At 34.0% G+C, this 20115-nt stretch overlaps 2 protein-coding genes across 2 annotated transcripts; one reads left to right on the top strand and one right to left on the bottom strand.

Annotated features, from left to right (window-relative positions):
• Nucleotides 1-345: 345 nt before the first annotated feature.
• LOC7465572 (coniferyl alcohol acyltransferase) lies at nucleotides 346-3059 on the bottom strand. Its single transcript, XM_002310861.4, has 2 exons — nucleotides 2406-3059; nucleotides 346-1460 (listed from the first exon to the last, which is right to left on the bottom strand). Exons 1-2 carry the CDS (start codon nucleotides 2880-2882, stop codon nucleotides 453-455), a joined length of 1485 nt encoding a protein of 494 aa, XP_002310897.4. The 5' UTR covers nucleotides 2883-3059; the 3' UTR covers nucleotides 346-452.
• Nucleotides 3060-16327: 13268 nt separating this feature from the next.
• LOC18101250 (uncharacterized) lies at nucleotides 16328-18642 on the top strand. Its single transcript, XM_052454586.1, has 3 exons — nucleotides 16328-16335; nucleotides 18081-18303; nucleotides 18490-18642. Exons 1-3 carry the CDS (start codon nucleotides 16328-16330, stop codon nucleotides 18640-18642), a joined length of 384 nt encoding a protein of 127 aa, XP_052310546.1.
• Nucleotides 18643-20115: the final 1473 nt, after the last annotated feature.

Below are 20115 nucleotides of genomic sequence, written 5' to 3'. Positions count from 1 at the left end.
TATACACATAGTTTATTGATCAGACGCGTCCATGTATATAGACACACTCACGCATCGATCGGGCCAACCCAAATTGTTGGCATTAAAAAATTTATCGATGATAAATTAATTAGGTGTTTTTTGAAGCTAGTTTTTATACTAGTTGGAATTAGTTTTTTCTTGAATACTTTTAAAAATACATTATTCACATCAATCAAGATATATTTAATGAGATTTCTTAGATATATTTAATAAATTAAAGAATGGATAAAGCTTTTTAATTACTTGACCATCGATCCCTTAGAATTAGCTGAAAAATAAGGCAAATATTAAATAGCTATATATAAATTTAGTGACAAATTAAGAAAGCCAACGGGTGGTGATATTGAATTCAGGCAGGGAGCACAATCCATCCAAGCATGGTAATAATAATTAATTACAACATCGTAGCCAGATCGATAGCTGCTATCTAGCTAGTTTGATGATGCAGATAGGCAACGTAGATAATTGCAAGTCAAGGGCCTAAGGAAATTGGAAGCTTCTGTCTCGATGAACTCCAGCTGCCCTCTGAACAGGTGCATGTACACCATCCAATCACCATTACCTGCTGGATTTGGCATGGGCATCACGTACCCAGCAGTTCCACCCCACGGAAAATGATACGACCCGAAAAGAGGCACACCCCAGCCGAAATCCACCTTCGAGACCGGGAATCTTTGCCCGGAGGAGACGACGAAAGCCGGCCCGTCGCTATCACCACCACCACAATATATCTTGGCCACAGCTGGCTCTGGCCTCCGAGCCTCCACCCAATCAATCAGCCCTAAGAAATGCTCCTTGGTCACTGCATTTTCCAAGAAATCATGGACCTCATTTGCAACCCAACTCAATGGATTTTCAATTAGTTCACGGACTGTCTTGCCACCATAGGGGATGGATAGCACATTTCCAAAGTATGCTTCCATTACATCCCCTCTTTCAAGATCACTACTTAACCTAGTCCTTCCATCCACAACGATGCCCATTTTTGATATCTTCTTGCAGGCATTGTTAATGTTATCATCATCATCATCATCATCTTTTATAGCACAATACTTGGCAACCAATTGCCACAAGAATCCACTAAATGATTCCATTTTTGTCCTCTTGTTCCCTTTGGAGCTAGCAAGGGATTGTAGTTGATTTAGGTCATCTGCTTTCACATAGTATATGCGACTTACGAGTTGATCAGCATCAGGTGCAGGCTCTTTGGGAGGTGACAGTGTGGAGACGGGCACGTACATGTTGTCCAAAGAAGCGTCCACGCAACTAGGTCGTCTTGGGTTTAGCAAGGATCTTCTGAACGATGGAAGCAGTGATATTGGTTTAGATTGAGCTGTCTCTGCCCATGACACCAAAAACATGTTGGCCGAGTAGGCATCTGCAATGCGATGATCAAACGTGCACGCCACCACTAAACCGCCACATTTCAGTTGTGTTGCCTGAAAATATATATAGTTTGTAATGTAATTAGTTCGTGAGGTTAAAGCGCATAAATTTCTAGAGCCCTGTATGTCAATGTCTGCGTGAACCTTTGCGCGCAGCAAGCTCAAATGAAATATACAAATTCCCCCCTTCTTTACCGTTAGAATTTTGCTTTTCATGAATGGTCTGCAAATTTGCAGCGAAGAAACCTTTAATTTGCAAAACCACACACATATGGAGCATTGTGCAATTAATATGTCCACTGTTCAATTATAATTTTTTTTTTATTCTTTATCGCTTGTCGTGACGCGATGACTCGACCATGCCGGATCCATCTCCGGAGACTTAGGCATGTCAAGGTCCAGGTTTACCAGGCAAACCAAGCGCTAACTAGTTTTGTGTTTTTATGAGAATTGAAACATAATATAATCATGCTTTTTTATTCTCATTGACTTTGTTTTTTCTATTTCAAAAAAAAAAAAAAAACAAATGCAATCTAAAAGAATATAACTTTTTATGCTAAAAAAGAAAGTAATTAAACGATATCTATGACGTCCATCATGTTTATAGAATCTGAATCATTGAATAATCATAATTTAATACATAAAAACAAAAACAACTTAACTCCTTAATATTTTATTTCTTTCAAAATTAAATCATTGATTTCAACATTAATAATGAGATTTGAAACATGAGCGATTGTGTTTTCTTAAGAACATAAAAGGATCGAAATTATGTTTTAATTTATGGTAGAAAACAACTTACTCACGGTTGATGTTATACGCATCAACAAAGAGCAGTTTTAGTAATTTATGCATAGTTTCCTGGATTATATATGGAAGTGAGGTTCTTTTCTTATAAATTATATCTTCAAAAAAAAAAAAGTACAAGTCAATTATAAAAAGAATCCAACATATCCGACAGAAACAAAAAGTAGAGGCGTGTGTACGTATAGAACAGACCTGGACAGCAAGGACCCCATTCTTCTTTCTGGGCACGAGCTTCCCCTCAATGCTATCATCAGGGTTATACAAATTGAGGTCCATAAGCTCAATATCTGCAACTGCTTCAAAAAAGTCCACGCCTCGGTTGTTGCACAGCAGCTCAGGCTCACCCACAGAGTTAGCCACAACCTCTCCGGCAAAGGCGTAGTAAGACACCAGAACTTGGGCCATGGCCTTTTTCAGAACACCAACCATGGACCGAAAATTGTAAGAATTAGTAGCTGGTGAGGATGAGCTGATCGTCAAGGTCGACGACGTTGGTCTCTTGTAACAAAAGAAAACACCCACATCAAGTGGAGGAAGAAGCAAGTCAAGGTTGGAGAGTGGCAGCCAATGTTCGTGCAGTGGTAGCACTGCTGCCACCACCTCCTTCTCGGTCACGGTCACTGAGAACATGCCGGCCGCCTGATGATCATCTCCTCCAGTAGCACCCATATATTTCTATGTATATTTGTTTCCTTAGCTTGCTAGCTATAAGAAATAATATATATAATAGTATATAGAGAGCAAGAAAGAAAGGTGAATGATAGCTAGCTTGTGGGTATTCTAGTTCTAGGAGTGTTTGAGAGATGGTTTAGGGAGTTGAGATAGGCGTAATATTTATAGGCAAATATTGGAGTAGTTGCTCAGAAGGTACCCTGTAAGAAAAAAAAAATCTGGTTTTGCTTGTGGTTTTTAAACGTCTAGTAATACTTTGAAAGTTGATTCAACAGCTTTTTCCATGTGTTTTTTTCAAAAACTATAATTTATAACTTTTTAAAACCCAAATAGATCTTTAGTTTGGGTTGATGAATAAATTTATTATTATATATAAAAAAAGAAAATAAAGTATGTTTTTACAAAAATTATTAATTAAAGAATGTTTAGCAACTAACTCGGTACTGCCACTTATTAATTTGGGTGCCATATTGGCTAATTCCCATATATCATACATAGATAACATACCTCTAGATGGATGATTATATGAAATCCTAATGGCTGTTTATTTTTGTGTTTAAAATATATTTTTAAAAAAATTTAAATTTTTTTATTTTTTTCTTTGCTTCAAATTAATATATTTTTTTATATTTTCAGATTATTTTGATGTGCTGATGTCAAAAATAATTTTTTTTTAAAATAAAAAAAATTATTTTGATACATTTATGAGCAAAAAACACTTTAAAAAACAACCACTACCACACTCTTAAACACCCATTTAATTAAAGTGATGAGGTTGTTAGAAATCTCTCAAACACTATATATGTTCTTTCTAAAGTTGTTATGAGCTGGAAGGCATAAGAGACCGGGTCAGAAAGGCATAACATGGGTCAGGATAACCGAAGCACTTACAAAGTAAGTCCTACGATGAAAATAGCCTCAAAAAATTTCTGTAAAAATTTAAGAGTGATTCAATGATAATGATCAGATGAAAAGTTATAGTTTTCTTGGGCCATCATTCTAGTCTGGCACGACTAGACCCAGTTACTCTTAGACCTAAACTTATCTCACTGGTTCATAAATGCATATACTAGGCCATCTACATAATCTATCTGCGGAGATCCTCATTTGGTTGTGACAGATCTACATTAAATTGTTCAAAATTACCTGTTATCCCAAGTCTGACTGCATCATTGACACTGAAAAACTGAGGAAAAGTATTGAATGAACAATAACTTTTTTAGATTTTAATTGGAGTCTTTTTTTGAGTCCACAAGTTAGACAAAGATATATATTTTGACTCATAAAACATATGTATATTATGGTTTTTATGTGAAACGGTCGATCGATTCATACAACTGGGATCAACCAACCGATCGGTTGAACCAAAGGCTTGTTAGTGAGGATACATGTTAAGTTGTCGCGCTTTAAAAGGGTGACAAGATAGTTGTCACGTTTAAGAATAGCGACATTTATTAAATATCACTATTCTTAAGTGCGACAAGGTGAAAGTATACTATTTCATCAAATCTTTTTCAAATAGTATTATTCTGCCAAAACTTTTAAGTTAATGTTCTAACTTAAAAAGAAAAAAAAAAACTCTTTATAGGAAGGGTGGACCTTATTAGTCTTTTCACATGTATCCCTTTTAACTGTCTTATCATCTTATTTCACCAAATGTGTGATTATGGTGGTAAGCTTTGAGGTTTGAGATCATATGACAATTCATGTGCAGAAAATGAAATTTTTTTTGGTTTTCAGCACATAAAAAAAGGGATAAAATAGCATAATACAAAAAATATTTAGAAAAGTAGCATAGTTTAGAGAGTCGCAAATGGCATCTTCGACTCGTAAGTCATAACTGTCATCTACGACTCTCTCCAAAATTAAAAATACACTAATACATTTTACAATAAAGAAATAAGTGAGAGGTGAGAGAGAAAAATAAGGAAAGAAAGAAATAAAAAGACCTTGAAGACACACTAAAGCGATACCACTGGTACTGTTGGAAAGATATCAACGAGACGAATCCAACAACGTTAAAGAAGGTTATGAACAGTGATTGGAGTGGGCCACACGGGTCATCCAAATATGCCAGAGCTCATTTGTCTTCGAACAGCTTGTGTAGCACACTCCAGTCACCATTGGTGACCTTCCTTGATGTCGTTGGATTCATCTCGTTGAGATCTTTCCAACAATATTGGTTGTCTCATTGTCAAAACTTTGGTGTGCCTCTGAGGTCTTTTTTTATTTCTTTGTTTTTTCTTTCTCTCCTCTTGTAATTTATGAAGAGAGGGGGGAGAGAAAAAGGTAGAAAAAATATATAAAAAGAACCCAGAGGCACATCGAAGCTCTGATGATGACACTGCTAGTACTGTTGAGAAGATCTCAATGAGACGAATCCAACGACATCAAAGAAGGTCACAAACAGTGACAGGAATGTTCCATACAAGCTGTCCAAAGAAAAATAAGCCCCGACACTTTAGACTACTCGTGTGGCCCACTCAAGTCACCGTTCGTGGCATTCTTGTCGTTGGATTTGTCTTATCGATATCCTTCCAATGATACCAATGGTGTTGTTATTGGAGTTTCAATGTGTATTCAGGGTCTTTTTCTTTCTTTTCTTGCTTTTCTTTCTCTCCTCTGTGTTCTCTCTTTATTGTAAAATGTGTCAGCCTATTTTTAACTTTGGAGAGAGTCACAGATGAAACTTGTGGTTCATAAGTCACAAATGTCATTTATAACTCTTTAAATTGTGCTACTTTTCTAAATATTTTTTATATTGTGTTATTTTATCCGTTTTCTTTTAAAGTGCTAAAGTAAAAAAATAATCTAGAAAGTAAATGAAGGCTAAGGATTGATGCCTTTTAAAAATTTTGAATTCCCACAATCTCTTTATCACGTCTCTTATTGGTGTTGTATGGGTCAAGAGATAATTGAGTTGAATCATCCAATCAGTTAAAGATGGTTGGCCATGTTGGCTAACCTATATAAGGTTAAGAGTTAGCATTTTTCTTGGTTTTCACCATTTTCATTCACATTCCTAGAGAGAAAGAGAAGATTATTAACATATATAAAATTAGTGCTTGAGATTTTACTATAGCAATGAAGAGTGAAATGACAAGGTTTTTTTTTCACTTTTATCCTTAAATGTTTTTAGGATTATTTCTTAAATTTTTTTCTTAACATTGGGTTTATTGAGTATTAGACTTTATAATTTATTTTGATTTGCGTTTTGGTCTTATGACTTGGGTAATGAGCTAGTTGTGTTGACTCAAGTAATTTTTTATTGTTTTTTTAATTGTTTTTTTCTCAACTTTATCTTTCAACATTGGATTGATTGAGAATTGATCTACATATTTTTTTTAAATTTTTTTTCCTATGGGGTTATCGCGACCTCATGACTTGGGTCACGTGTTTTGTGGGTTAGCCAAGTTGATTTTGATTTTTTTGTTCTTTTTAATTGGACATTTTTAAGTTCATGCTTCAACATTGGATTGATTGGAAATTAGATTTTATAATTTGTTTTGATTTGCTTTATATAGGGTTATCCCAATCTCCTGACACATGTTTGATATGTTAACTCGGGTTAACTCAAGTTGTTTTTTTTATTCTTTTTTTTATTAGATTTTTTTTCAATTTAATGCTTCAACATTAGGTTAATTGAGAATTGAGTTTCATAATTATTACTTTTTTATTTTTTTTTTCTATAGATTTATCACGGTCTTAATTCTTCTGCCCCTTACCATGTATTAATCTCTTCACCAGGACTAATTTCTTCAGCCCCTTACCAGTCATTAATCCCTTCACCAAAATTAATTTCATTTTCCTTTACCGAATATTAATCCCATCACTAGAAAATTACTTTCTTCCATTATATGTTTTACTTATTAAAAATAAAATAACAAAACATATTGAACATATTATAACGATAATCTTACAAAAGAAAATGTTAAGGTATGGAACACCTACTTACTATCAAAGATTTTGAAGTGCCTCTGTGTTGCAGCACAGCTCACGAAACCTCTTTTGTATCAACAGGTATATCAAATTTCCTTCTTATATTCATTACCAAATAAATTATCATTTCCAAATATATATATATATATATATATATATATATATATATATATATATTGCAATATCATTAATTCCAATTCTCTAAAAGCCTTCATGCTCCTTTAAATTTTAAATCTTTATTCAAGCATCTAAAGTCAATTTACGTAACATTCATGTTAACAAAATCTCTGACTACACTGTCACATTTCAATCAAAATTTCAAATTATAATTTAATTATTTCATAAATCATTTCCCCATATAAATATATATGAGTTCACAACAATTTCACTTAATTACATGCAATTATATATCACGAGCCTAACTTTCCTCTTTGGCTGGCCACTTGGGTTCTTAAGGACCCTATATTTTTCTTCATCAATTCTACTAAATTTAACACTCAATACAACCTAATCTAACTAAATTTGATAAATTCATAGTCAATTTGCATTTTCCCAAAAAATTTTCTATAAATCTTAATCTAAAATTCATGATTTCTACCTCAAATGTTATTCAAATTGCATGAAATTACTAGAGTATATCCAGAATTCCTTACCAAATGTTATTCAAGTCTTCGAATCTCAACCAGTCAAATTTTTTTTAATCCTTTTTTTTTCTTCCTTGCTGCCATGAATGTGCAACCCCTCTTCTTAATTATTTTGCTTCTCTTTCCTTCTTAATCAAGTGTTTACATGTGTGTGTATGTGTTTCCCTCAATTCTTCCCTAAATCCCTTGGTTTTCTCTAAGATTTTTGGTGAGAAAAATTGAAAATTCCCTCCCTTCTCCTTTGTTCGTAGCTGACGGCTTGAAGAGAAGAAAATCCCCACTCTTTTTATACTCTTTTCTATGATAATTTACCCTTTTACCCCTCCTTAAGTATAATATGTTTTTTTTTTCACTTTTGATATAAAAATTTATTTTTTTTATAAATCTTAATTTAACCCCATTTCTTTTTCCAAGGAATTTACAAAAGACAATGATATTTTAGAGAGAGACTCTGAAAATTAATATACAGTAGATAATGGAGATTGAAAACCCTCTCTTCTAAGGATTCAATAGGTCTTTATAGCTCATACTCACCTTTTTCTTGAGCGCATTCCAACCTCTTCTATGTCAAAGAGAAAAATATCCATGACTTAATCTGAGGAAAAATATTTCTAACTTTATCAGAGAGAAAATATCTATATATACGTGTGGGCTCAATATTTGGCTTAGTTCAAAAGTGTTGGGTCTGACAAATCACTAGATTCATACATGTTTGGATTCAATACTTGACTTGGACTCAGAGATAAAGATGCTGGGTTGATTTGGAATCCAAATAAATAAAAATAAAAATAAAACATGTTGATCCATACCAACATGTCTTTTTTTTTAATTTGCAGTAATTACCTCTATTTCTACATTATAGTGGTATACTTTCCGTCTGGTCTGGAAAAAATGAATTAAATGCATGCATCATTGGAAAAGTAACCGACAATAATTCCACAAAGAAAAATCAAAGCTGGTATACTATTCAACAACATATATGCATCATTGGTAATTCGTACAAGCTTTTGATTAGTATAAACTATTATTTTTAAATTTTATTTAACAATTTAAATTCTAATTCAAATAATTATTTAATATGGTAATTCAAATATTTAATATTAATTACGAGTCTCATAGTGCACCACTATTTTTTTTTCTTTTTTTCTTTTTTTAATAAGAATACACTATCTCTTTAGTTCTTTTAAGTTAATGCTTGAATCTTCAAATCGTGAGACTAGAGAATATCAAAACTGACGCAATATGGTCAGTTGGGCATCTAATACTAACAGAGTGAGGATGTTTAGTAAGTTGGACATAGATAGATCGGATGTTCTTCCAATTTATCACAATCGGCATATGCTTTTATTCACGATTACAAAGACCTCTTGTTTCTTTCACTCATTCTATCAAACACGCGTGCGCCATACTTTTCAACCATTTGATTATTCAATTGAACATCGAAAGCGAAAGCGAGCGTTTCAACAACCCATTTGCCTTTTTACCCAGATCAAGCGCTTCAAATTCGCAGAGGAATCCAAAAGAGCAACAAAAAGCCCACATTCAGCAGATACATTTTGATCACCACCCATGAACTTTGTGGCTTCCTGACCTTTCCTTCCTTGCACAAACCCATCAAATCAACATTAAGTTTGGTGGGGGTAACTGCTGCGGGGCATCTGGACAGAGAACGGTTTGAATATGGTGTGGTTCAAATTAACGAATTTTACTAGAAATAGTGAATTTGAAATATATATCGAAGATCGAGACGCGAACGTTAAATTTTCTTTTTTTGCTTGGCAGAGAGGATGGTGATGGTGTCATGCTAAAATAAAGTATTCAAGGAATATATTTATTCATTATATTAAAAAAAATAAAAAAAACTAAAACAGAACAAAACAAAATAATATTTAAATGAATACTAACAATGATTTTCTATAAAAAAAAACATATATTTATTCATTATATTAAGACATATATTTTTGTTAACTGCATCAACATGTTTTGTCTTTATTTTTGTTTATTTGGATTCTCATTTAGAGGAACCAGAGATTACGTGATAATCCAACATTTCTAAACTCATCCAAACATTAAACTCAAGCAAGTATGTATATGACGAACTGTCAGACCCAACACTCTTAGTTAAGCCCAAGCATGCATGAGTTTGGCAATCTGTCAGATTCAACACCTCTAGACTTAGTCAAACACTGAACCTAAACATATAAAGATATTTTTCCTTTAATCAAGTGGAAGTGGGAATGTGATCAAGAAAAAGGTGAGGATGAGCTATAAAGACCCATTAGATCATTAGAAAATGAGGTTCTTAATCTCTCTTCTCTATTGCATGTTTATTTTTAGAGTATCTCTCTAAAATATCATGGTATTTTCTTTAAAAAAAATTATTTAAGCATCAGAGAGTTCCTGAACCCACAAAAGGGAATCTTTTACAAGTATCAAGCACCAACTGCTAGCCACTTTGGTAAACAAGAATGAATCAGATTGCTAGAACCAAGTAATAATTGATTATCCAACACATAAGCCTTATTCTTAAGCTACTTGGAATTTCTGAACATCCTCAATGACATTGTCTGTGGAAAACTAATCAAAAAGTCACTGATAGTTCTTCCAAAATTGGTTTATTGACGTCCTCAATCACCATTAAAGATAGATAATTAAAATACTCCTGGAATGGGACATTTCATGAGCCTTTCTATAGTTGTTGGCACACATGTTCTATTAGAACTTCAACAACTCTTCAATAAGAAGGAAAAGCTATGCAGTAATTTGATCATCTTAAGTTAGTATGGTTTTTCAACTTGGTTCACCTTGTCTATGGCAATGTCCCCCCTTACATGATTCCTCTCAGTCACCCAATGCCTTCTAGGATGGGCACACATCATGAAAATCTGCCAAAAAAAAAGTGTTAGGAATAATAGTCACAGTGAACGAGAAGGTTCCTTACATTAAACACCATTTGACAAGTTAAATCCAAATGATGGTTATAGCCTTCATCAAACATCATTGAGATATCTGATGGGATGATGAGAATCATTTCCAGCAGTCTCACCACCTCAAGGCGAACCTCTCAAATGCCTGAACTTCTACTAATAATAACCTTCATAAGTTGCCTCTCCTTTGCAGTCAAGATAGAAAAATTGAAGGGAGTTAAGCCAAGAGCAAAAATAGCAAAAGCATTTTCAGACTCAGCTCCATCAGGAACAATTTGAGTAGAAGGCCTAGTTGTTGCAGCCTCTGCTGATAGAGCTAGGAGTTAAAGCAGAGGAAATGCCACAGGGGTGGAAACCCTAATCCTCTTAAAGCTTATGGCAGTGCCCATTATCACTTTAGGAGGAGTAAAATCTACTTGACCCCTAGATAGTGGAAAACGACTACCCCCAACTTTATTTTTCTACGAGATTTTTGACTCCCACTGCTGTTTACTCAAGAATAGAGAGTTCATCAACAATGATGGGGTAATCCTCCATCACTTCTTCAGCCCTGCCTCCAATCATGACAAACAACGAAGACTTTTTTAATGAACTACAAACCTTGCTGGAGTTTCTCCCTCTCATTCAGTTGTTAGCCCTATAAAAAGAAAAAAAAAGTTAGTAATAAACTTATCAATAAAGAAATAAAAGAATAAAAAAGCTATATACTTCGCAAAGCAGCCTAATAATATCATTTAGTTTCCTATTGACTTTATACTTAGTCAAAGTCTAGGACAACGTAACAAATTTTCTCCTCGTCCAAGCTCAGACGAGGCTTGAGATTTACATAAGGGGAAGGAACCCTTCAATAATAAGAAAAACCTTAAATTTATTCCATTCCACCTGTCATAACCCATTTCTGGGTTATTCCCCAAAAATCAATTTTTTTTTCAAAATAAAAATAAAAAATAAAATAAAGGTTGACAATGTGGAGAAAGTAGGTCGGGAAATCAAGCTGTAATTTTTGAAGGAAATTTTAAAGCTTAATTGTACCCCATTATGCCCAAAAATGGAGAAAATGCAAATTCAAGGTCAAATTAAATGATTATTGGATGAATTTGCATAAAAATTAAGTCCAAGGATATAATTAAATTTTTAATAGGCCAATTTGATTTAATCATGGGCCAAATTGAATTTTAATTATGTTTAAGAATTAATTTGGGTCTAATTGAAGAATTTAATTAAGTGCAATGACTTAATTATACTTTAAATGGGTCAAATTAATTTTATTTGGGGCTTAATTGGTGAAAAATTAAGTTTGGAAGCCTAATTTGGGCTTAATTGAGAAGATTGAAATTTTAAGAGATCAAATTTAATTTTTACCAAGTTAATTGATTGAAATTAGGGGCCAAATTGCAAGAAAATTGAAGTTTTGGGGTCAATTAGGGGCTAAATTGAAGAAATTCGCAGCCAAGGACCAATCTGAGAAAGGCACCACACTATAAGGGCTTAATTGACAAAAACTGGGGGTGAAATTAAAGAATTTGAAAGTTTAATGGTCATTTAGGGGTTAAATTGCATAAATCCAAGACCAAGGACCAAATTGCGAAAGACGCGTAAATCCAGGGTTGAAGTTGAAGTTCTGCAGGGACCTAATTGTATTAAATCAAAAGTTTAGGGTCAATTAGGGGTTCATTTGAAACCAATTGAAAGTTGGAGGACTAAATTGAAAATCAGTTAAAATCCCTAATTCAATCCAAAACGGCGCCGTTTTGAGTATTTTAAAAAAAATAAGAGGATCAGACGACGCGTCGTCTAATCATTGTTCATTGTCTTCCCCATTTTACCCGAAAAAACAGCGTGGGAGCCTTATTTGCAGGTGAATTTAATGCTTGATTTCTCCATCAAATCGAACAAAACTTGCACAAAAAGGATCCCTACAACCCCATGTGAACATTTCAGGATGAATGACAGCACGGCGACACCGGCGACAACGTAAAGAGGTTAACTCAGACAGCCTTTTCCTGCAAATTTGACAACTCAGGGAGGCTACTTTGAACCAACGGTTGGGTTCCTTCCCAACCAAATCAAGGGCTGAAATTTTACCCCGGTGTAGATGAGATTACCCTCTTCGACCTCCTATAAATAGAGGCTTCGTTGATGACCTAAGGGAGGAGAAAATAGGGTCCAAAGTCGGCCAAAAACCAGCCCCACTGCCCCCGTTTCTATAGTTTTTCTCTCCCTCTCTCTCCCCGCCTTTCCAGCCACCACCAGCTTCTGCACCACTAGCTCCACCACAGGTAGCTAGCCCAACCACAAGCCGACCATCCCTACTCCTGAAACAATCACTGTTTCTTCCTCTCTCTCACCTCTGCAAAATCCTTCTTCCTTCCCTCGTGATCGACTTTGGCCACCGTTCCTCCCAGCGACGCCACCGAAACCATCAGCTAAACCTCCTGATCACAGCCGAGACTTCTTTGTCAAGTGAGCCGCTCCTTCATCGACCTCCATTTCTGCAACCATTTCGACTGCATGCAGAACGTGAACTACTATTCACGTTCTGCACATAATAATCTTTGGGATGGGCTGGACCTATTCCAACCCAGCCCAAGTGATTGGGTTGGTCCGGCTCACCCCTAAAAGAGCCAATTTTATGGGGATTTCGGCCCAGCCCACATATTTCCTATTATATAATATATATTATATTATATTATATTATTATATTTCTTTAAAAAAACAAAAATTTTCAAAAAAAATTCAAAAATCCTTTGAAAAAATTGTGATTTTCTCAAATATTTTTCTACCAATTTTGCATAATATCGGGTTGTATATTTACACTATAAAATACAAATCCGGTATTAAAATACCTGGTTTTCTCTGAAATATTTCAAAAAAAAAATTTCAAAACATTTTCAAAAAAAAATCTCAAAAACTTTTAAATCAATTTCCCTATATATATACATATACATATATTGTTTTCATGCATACAACCAAGTCCTAAAAATTTCCCAAGCATATTTTCATTAAAAGATTGCATCTTTCTCATGTTTTGAAAATCCAAAAAAATAGATATCATAACCAGTTTATGATCATCCATTAGGGTTTGACCAAAGTATCAAAAACCTTTTTCCAATTTTTTTAAGGTCCAAATGTAGACTTTAATGTTTGTGGGGTGTAAAATTACACGATAAAGTATACCCTCAGGTATTAAAGATACAAGGTGTAAATAAATGCAATGCTAAAATTCAGACTTTAGCATGGTTAGGATTTAACCCAATAAGGTAGAGACTTTCTCATTAAGAGAGATCTGCCTTGAACCTTAGAAAAGACCAACGAATAGAAACCCGACTTAGAAAAAACAATCAAACAACAATGCAGCTTACTTTAGGTAGGGTGCACTGGGGGTGATGCGTCTTCCCCTTGCACAACCAGTCTCTTACTCAGACTCTTGCAGATCATAGGTTCCTAGTGACCATAATACTAGGTGGCGACTCCTAAACATTAATCATAATTTTATGATTAAATCCAAAAACCATTTCCAACACACAACACCTCACACAGGAGGCACGACAAAAAGCCTCAGCCGTCGCTAGTTGACGTCGCGTCGGCTCACACCCCTGCGACACCACCTTTGGGGTTGACTGGTTCACGTTACCTCATTATCGGTCATCTCCCCCTCTATTTTTTAACTTGCATAGGCTTCCCACATAGAGTTCCCTTCATGGCTCTTGTGGGTCTGTTGGTGAAGGTGAAAAACCAACACATGTTGTCATCATCGATGTCAGCAACTTCTGAAGTCATTGACTAAAGGCTTGATTCTAACGAGCCTACAGAACTTATAAAAGATAGACAAAGTGATCCACCTATGTGAATGCAATTCGTCTAGACCTATCTAGTAATATCTGAACACTTCTCTCATGAATCCTTGGAAAAGGAAGAAATACCCCATTGTATACATACAAAAAGGGGTGTAATTTCAAAAAAAAATTGGACGGGTCACAAGGTCTTTCGGCTGATACGCCCAGCTTGGTCAGACATCTGAGTTGGACAGGTCACAATTTGAGACCCAAGTTTGACAAAAAGAAAAAAAAAGCTAAATGTTACAACTATGAAAAGATAGGTCATTATATCAGGGATTGTTGGAATCCAACCAAAATGGTTGAAAAGAATGTCAATCTTGTTATAGAAGAGGAGAAAGAAGCCATCTTATTACTAGTCCATGATGAATAAATGCAACCTAAAAAACACATGTGGTATCTAGAAAATAGTGCCATCAATCACATGTGTGGAGATAAAAACAAGTTTATATAGCTTGATGAATGAATTAAAGGTAATGTAACCTTCATGGATCATTCAAAGGTTTTCATCAAAGGGACAGTACGATTCTTATTAAATTGAAAAATAATAGTCATCAATTTATTGGTGATGTTTATTATGTCCCAACTGTAAAAATCAATATATTGAGTTTGAGATAATTATTGGAGAAGGGTTATAAGATTAAGATGAAAGATCGTATTTTGACATTACTTAATACTTATGAAACTATGATTGCAAAAGTAACCATGACAGAACAAAATATTTTTGCTAAACATAGAGATGGATGTGCCTAAATGCTTAAAAGCATGTGTGAAAGATGAGACTTGCTTTGACATATGAGACTTGGGTATGTAAACTTTGACAGCTTGAAAATAGAGCAAAAAGATATGTTAAAAGGTCTATCATTTATTGAACATCCAAATCAATTGTGTAAAGGATGTTTAATGGGCAAACAATTCTGTAAGAGCTTTCTAAAGTAGTCTACATCTAGAGCAAGTCAACCCTTACAAGAGATATATGCAAATGTATGTGGTCCTATTCAACAATGCTCATTCGGTAAAAATTGATATTTTCTACTTTTTTATTGATGATCATAGTAGAAGAATATAGGTATATTTCTTAAAACAAAAGTCTAATGTATTTAACTATTTTAAGAAGACATTAATTGGGAAAAAAAGGTTGTTATTCTATAAAATCACTTAGGACAGATAAGGGGTGAATTTTGTTCTAATAAGTTTAATTAGTTTTGTGAAGATCATGATATCAAAAAAAATTTCTTAGCGATGTTTAGATCTTCACAACAAAATGGCATGATGGAAAGAAAGAATAGAAGCATGATAACATCCTTAATATAACAAAAAACATACTCAAAACCAAAACGATGCCAAAGAAGTATTGAGATGAAGCTATAGATTGTGATGTTTACTTGTCAAATAGGTGTCTTACGAAAGCCTTGAATGGCATGACTTCATAAGAGACATGGAATGGAAGAAAGCCAAATGCTACTCACTTGAAGGTGTTTGAGAGCATTGGTTATATGCATGTAAATGATCAAGCAATAACCAAACTAGATGACAAAAGCAAAAGGATGATTTTTATGGATGATTATCAAAAGTCCAAATAATACAAGCTTTACAACCCCAATGAAGAAAAGATAGTTATTAGTAAGGGTGTCGAATTTGATGAAGAATGAGCATGGAATTGGAAGGTAGAAGATGGTGAGAAGTATGATTTTTTACTAGTTTTTGATGAAGATAAAGAGAGGGATGACGATAATTAAGAATTAGTTACACCTCCACAATCACCAATGAACTCAACTTCACCTTTATCTTCTTCTTCTAGTTGAAGTTCAAATAGTAGCACCCCTCACCTAGTCCACCAAGAAAGATGAGTAGCTTTGATGACTTATATGAGGTAACCAATCCAATATATGATAATTTAACTCTATATTGTCATCTTACCACATGTGAATCTATAATATTTGAAAAGGCAATAAAAGATGAAAAGTAAAGAATTGCTATGAATTAGAAGATTGCATTAATTGAGGAAAATGACACTTGAAAGTTGGTTATAAACCAAATAAAAAGAAGTTAATAGGTCTCAAGTGGATCTATATAAAAAAAAGAATGCTAAAGAAATGGAGAGGTATAAAACGAGATCGGTAACAAAAATCTATAATCAAAAGCGAGGGATTGACTATGATGAAGTTTCTGTCTCAGTTGCTAGATTAGAGGTCATTTGATTAATAATCACCACAGCTGCCTAACATAAATGAAAGATCTACCAAATGGATGTCAAGTCAGCCTTTCTAAATTGCTTTCTTGAAGATGAGGTCTACATTGAGCAACCCATGAGTTATGAAGTGAAGGGACATGAAGACAATATATTAAAGTTGAGCAAAACCTTGTATAGATTGAAGCAACCCATGGGTTAGAGCTTGGTATAGTCGAATTGATAGTTGTTTCTTGAAGAATGGGTTTGTAAAATGCCCCCATGAATATGCTATCTATATGAAGATAAAAGAGAGTGGTGATACTCTTATTATACGCTTGTATTTGACTTGATCTTTACAGGCAATAATCCAAAGATGTTTGGAGACTTCAAACAATCAATGTTTAAGGAGTTTGAGATGACAGATATTGGTCTTGACCTTTTACCTAGGGATTAAGATCAAACAAAGAGAGGATGGAATCTTTATGAGTCAAAAGAAGTTTGCAAAAAATATTCTCAAGAAGTTCAAGATGGAGAATTATGTAAAAATGAACACTCTAATTGAGTGTAGAGTAAATATGTCAAATAATGATGAAGGAGAGAAGATAAACTCTATAATATTCAAGAGCCTAGTTGAGAGTTTGAGATATTTGACATGTATTTGTTCGGATATTCTCTTTGGATAAGGACTTATGAGCATATTCATAGAGATACCAACTATGACACATCTCAAAGCTTTGAAGTGAATTCTTTAATATATCAAAGGTACCATAGATTTTGGTTTATTCTATGGTTACTCTAACAAATTTGATCTTGTATATTATAGTGATAATGATTTGGATGGAGATTTGGATGATAAAAAAAACATTATAGGTTTTGTCTTCTATATTAGAGACACAACATTCACATTGAGTTCAAAAAAGAAATCTATAATCATATTATCAACTTGTGAAGCTGAATAAATAGTTGTTACAACATGTGTTTTTCATCCTATATAGCTAAAAATATTATTGAAAAAATTATGAATGTCACAAGAGAAGCCTATAGAAATTTATATGAATAACTCATCAGTCATTGCCTTAGCAAAGAATCTTGTGTTTCATGATAGAAGTAAGCACATCGACATAAGATTTCATTACCTATGAGATTGCATTACAAATAAGAAAGTTAAAGTCAAGTATGTGAACACCCAAGACCAAGTCACAGACATTTTGACTAAACCACTCAAACATGATGTTTTTGCCAAACTGAGAGATATGTTAAGAGATATGTGAAATCAAGTTTAAGAGGGGATGTTAAACATAAACATGATTTCTAGTTTTTCTAAAAAATAGAGGAATTGGTCTATCGGTTAAGAAATGATCGACCAGTTAAATTAAATGAATCGATCTACTGGTTAAGAACCGGTCAACCGATTAAGTCGGCAGAATTAATTTTCCTATTCAGGATAGGATTTCCTTTGCTTCTTATAATTCCTTAATTGTCTAGGACTTTAGATCTATAAATACGCTTGTAATCAGAAGCATAGAGCATAAGTGTAATAGAAAGAAAATGTGTATAGAAGAGAAAAAACTTAATGAAATATTCCTTCCTCTCAAATTTTCTTCTTGTTTTTTAGTTTTGTTATTTTGCATTGTTGTCCATAAGCTTCTACTACACTAATTTCTCAAACAGTGCAGATACAAAAGACATTTTGGAGTGGTAAATAAGAGGTTATTGGAGAAGTTGAGTGTTGCTACAGTCCCAGCTGATGCCTTGGAAACTACTCGTCACTTATTGAAGATTGTAGTTAAAGATGCAACTTTTGCTGCTCATGGCCTCACCAAGGATGCCTTGAATCACATCAAGACTCATATTATTGATATTATGCCTTATTTACTCTTGTCTGCCGTCACTACAAATGTAAGTGCATTAATCATGATCATTAATCTTTCTACTACAAGTCTCTCGAATTCTTGTTTTATTACTATATTAACTTCTTCGGCAGTTGAATCATAATCTTAATGAATGTCTACACACACACACACACACACGTGTTTTTAGAAGATGGTTTAACGTTTATGTACATGTATGCAAATGGTGGATGAGGCTGCAAAAGAGGCTAAGGAAAAGGGAGAATCCAATCATGAACAATATGAAAAAGATAAAGGCATTCAACAAAAGGAACCTTATGTATCACTAACTTCTTCCTCATTTGCTTCACTAAAGTCATTATCAAGGCTCAAGTTAATTATTAATTAACAAGCCCCTGATCTCATTTTTATCCATGTAATTGATGAGTCAATATTTTTTGTTATAGATTTTTATAAATATAAAAAATCTTAAAAAACAAAAATGGATTTGGCAAATATGTTACTCAAAGAACTTGGACTTGGTAGTCAGTCAAGCTTGAGTACTTAGATTTCTTCTCTTTAAGATTGGGTTAGACCCATTTGATTTTTTTAAAAAAAATTCTATTTATAAAAATCTTAACCAAATATTTTGACTCATCAAAAGGAATTATTCACGTTGCTTTCCATATAAAATGGACGATTATGGTTAATCTTCTCCACACATTAATCAACATTAGTTAGAAGTACATCATTTTTTAGGTTTCTTGTCATTTTATCTACTAGATTGTTGGAGGCAGCAATACACTCTTCATATTGTCCTTTGGCTATCTGGATAATGGTTGTTGTTGTTGTTTATTTGTTTGTTTGGTTTCATCATCAAAATTGTTGCAACCTAATTTTTGACCATTTTGTTTTTGAAATTTTTCAAAAAAAAAAACAACAAAAACCTAAAAAAACATGTTCTGGCATATTGCATCATTTTCAATGTCTTTTTCAAAGAATTTAAAATTAAAAAAAATAAAATCTACTTTCAATATGTTTAGTTGTTAACGTGCTTTTTGAGTTAACGTTGATGTTGTCCTTTTAAAAAAAATCAAAATACAAAAGAATAAGAATAAAAAAAATATAATAAATAAGCAAAGGGACCAGAAGTGAAAATGAAGAAAATAAGATACCAAAGAAAATTTAGATTGCTTGGGGACCAAGCAATTGAGGGGAAAAGACAAAAAAAAATATCAATAAATAGATGGTTATACACACACAAAAAAGGGGGAATATTTAGGAGAGAGGATAAAAAACTAACAAAAAAATACCAAAAAAAAACTTTATCTAGCTCACACACTCTTCAAATCCCCACATACACCAAAAAAACCCAAGCCCTATTATACCTCAACCTAGCCTGCAGTTACACAAGTAAAAAACTACACTTCCATAGACCCGTTTCCTTCCTCTCTTAAACCAAAACCAGCGACAATCTAACCTTAAAGCCATCACCAGCAACTTCAATTTGTGACCCTTATTTTTTTCTCTCCACAATGCCAGTAGAGGAGCAGCGTCAGAAAAAAGCTCAACAACACCAGGCACACAAAATTGGTGTCTCCTCCACCATCTTCTTTAGCAACCCACGACTGCCAACCTCTAGTGTGAGCTACTAATAGCCATTTATCCTCTTTACCACAACTCACAACCATCGTGAATAGCCCCCTATTGTGCAAACCTTTAACTCATGGTGTTCTCCTCTCATTTATCCATTTGAAGCCACAACAAATCAACCCACCATCACCGTCGACCACATTCCTCCACCAGCAAGCATCAGCTCCTCAACATCACAGCAACCTCCGCCAACAACAAATCCAACAATGCTAGCTCCAGCAGCATCGCC

The sequence above is a fragment of the Populus trichocarpa genome, chromosome 7 (assembly GCF_000002775.5).
Source record: "Populus trichocarpa isolate Nisqually-1 chromosome 7, P.trichocarpa_v4.1, whole genome shotgun sequence".
Lineage (NCBI taxonomy): Eukaryota > Viridiplantae > Streptophyta > Magnoliopsida > Malpighiales > Salicaceae > Populus > Populus trichocarpa.
The sequence above is the reverse complement of the archived record's forward strand: the minus strand, read 5'-3'. Positions and strand labels throughout refer to the sequence as shown.

Coding starts and splice junctions, on each gene's coding strand:
- LOC7465572 (XM_002310861.4), bottom strand. CDS start 2,882: ATGGGTGCTACTGGAGGAGATGATCATCAGGCGGCCGGCATGTTCTCA. Junction 1,461..2,405: donor ATGGGGTCCTTGCTGTCCAG/GTCTGTTCTATA, acceptor ATATATTTTCAG/GCAACACAACTGAAATGTGG.
- LOC18101250 (XM_052454586.1), top strand. Junction 18,304..18,489: donor TGTCTGCCGTCACTACAAAT/GTAAGTGCATTA, acceptor ATGGTGGATGAG/GCTGCAAAAGAGGCTAAGGA.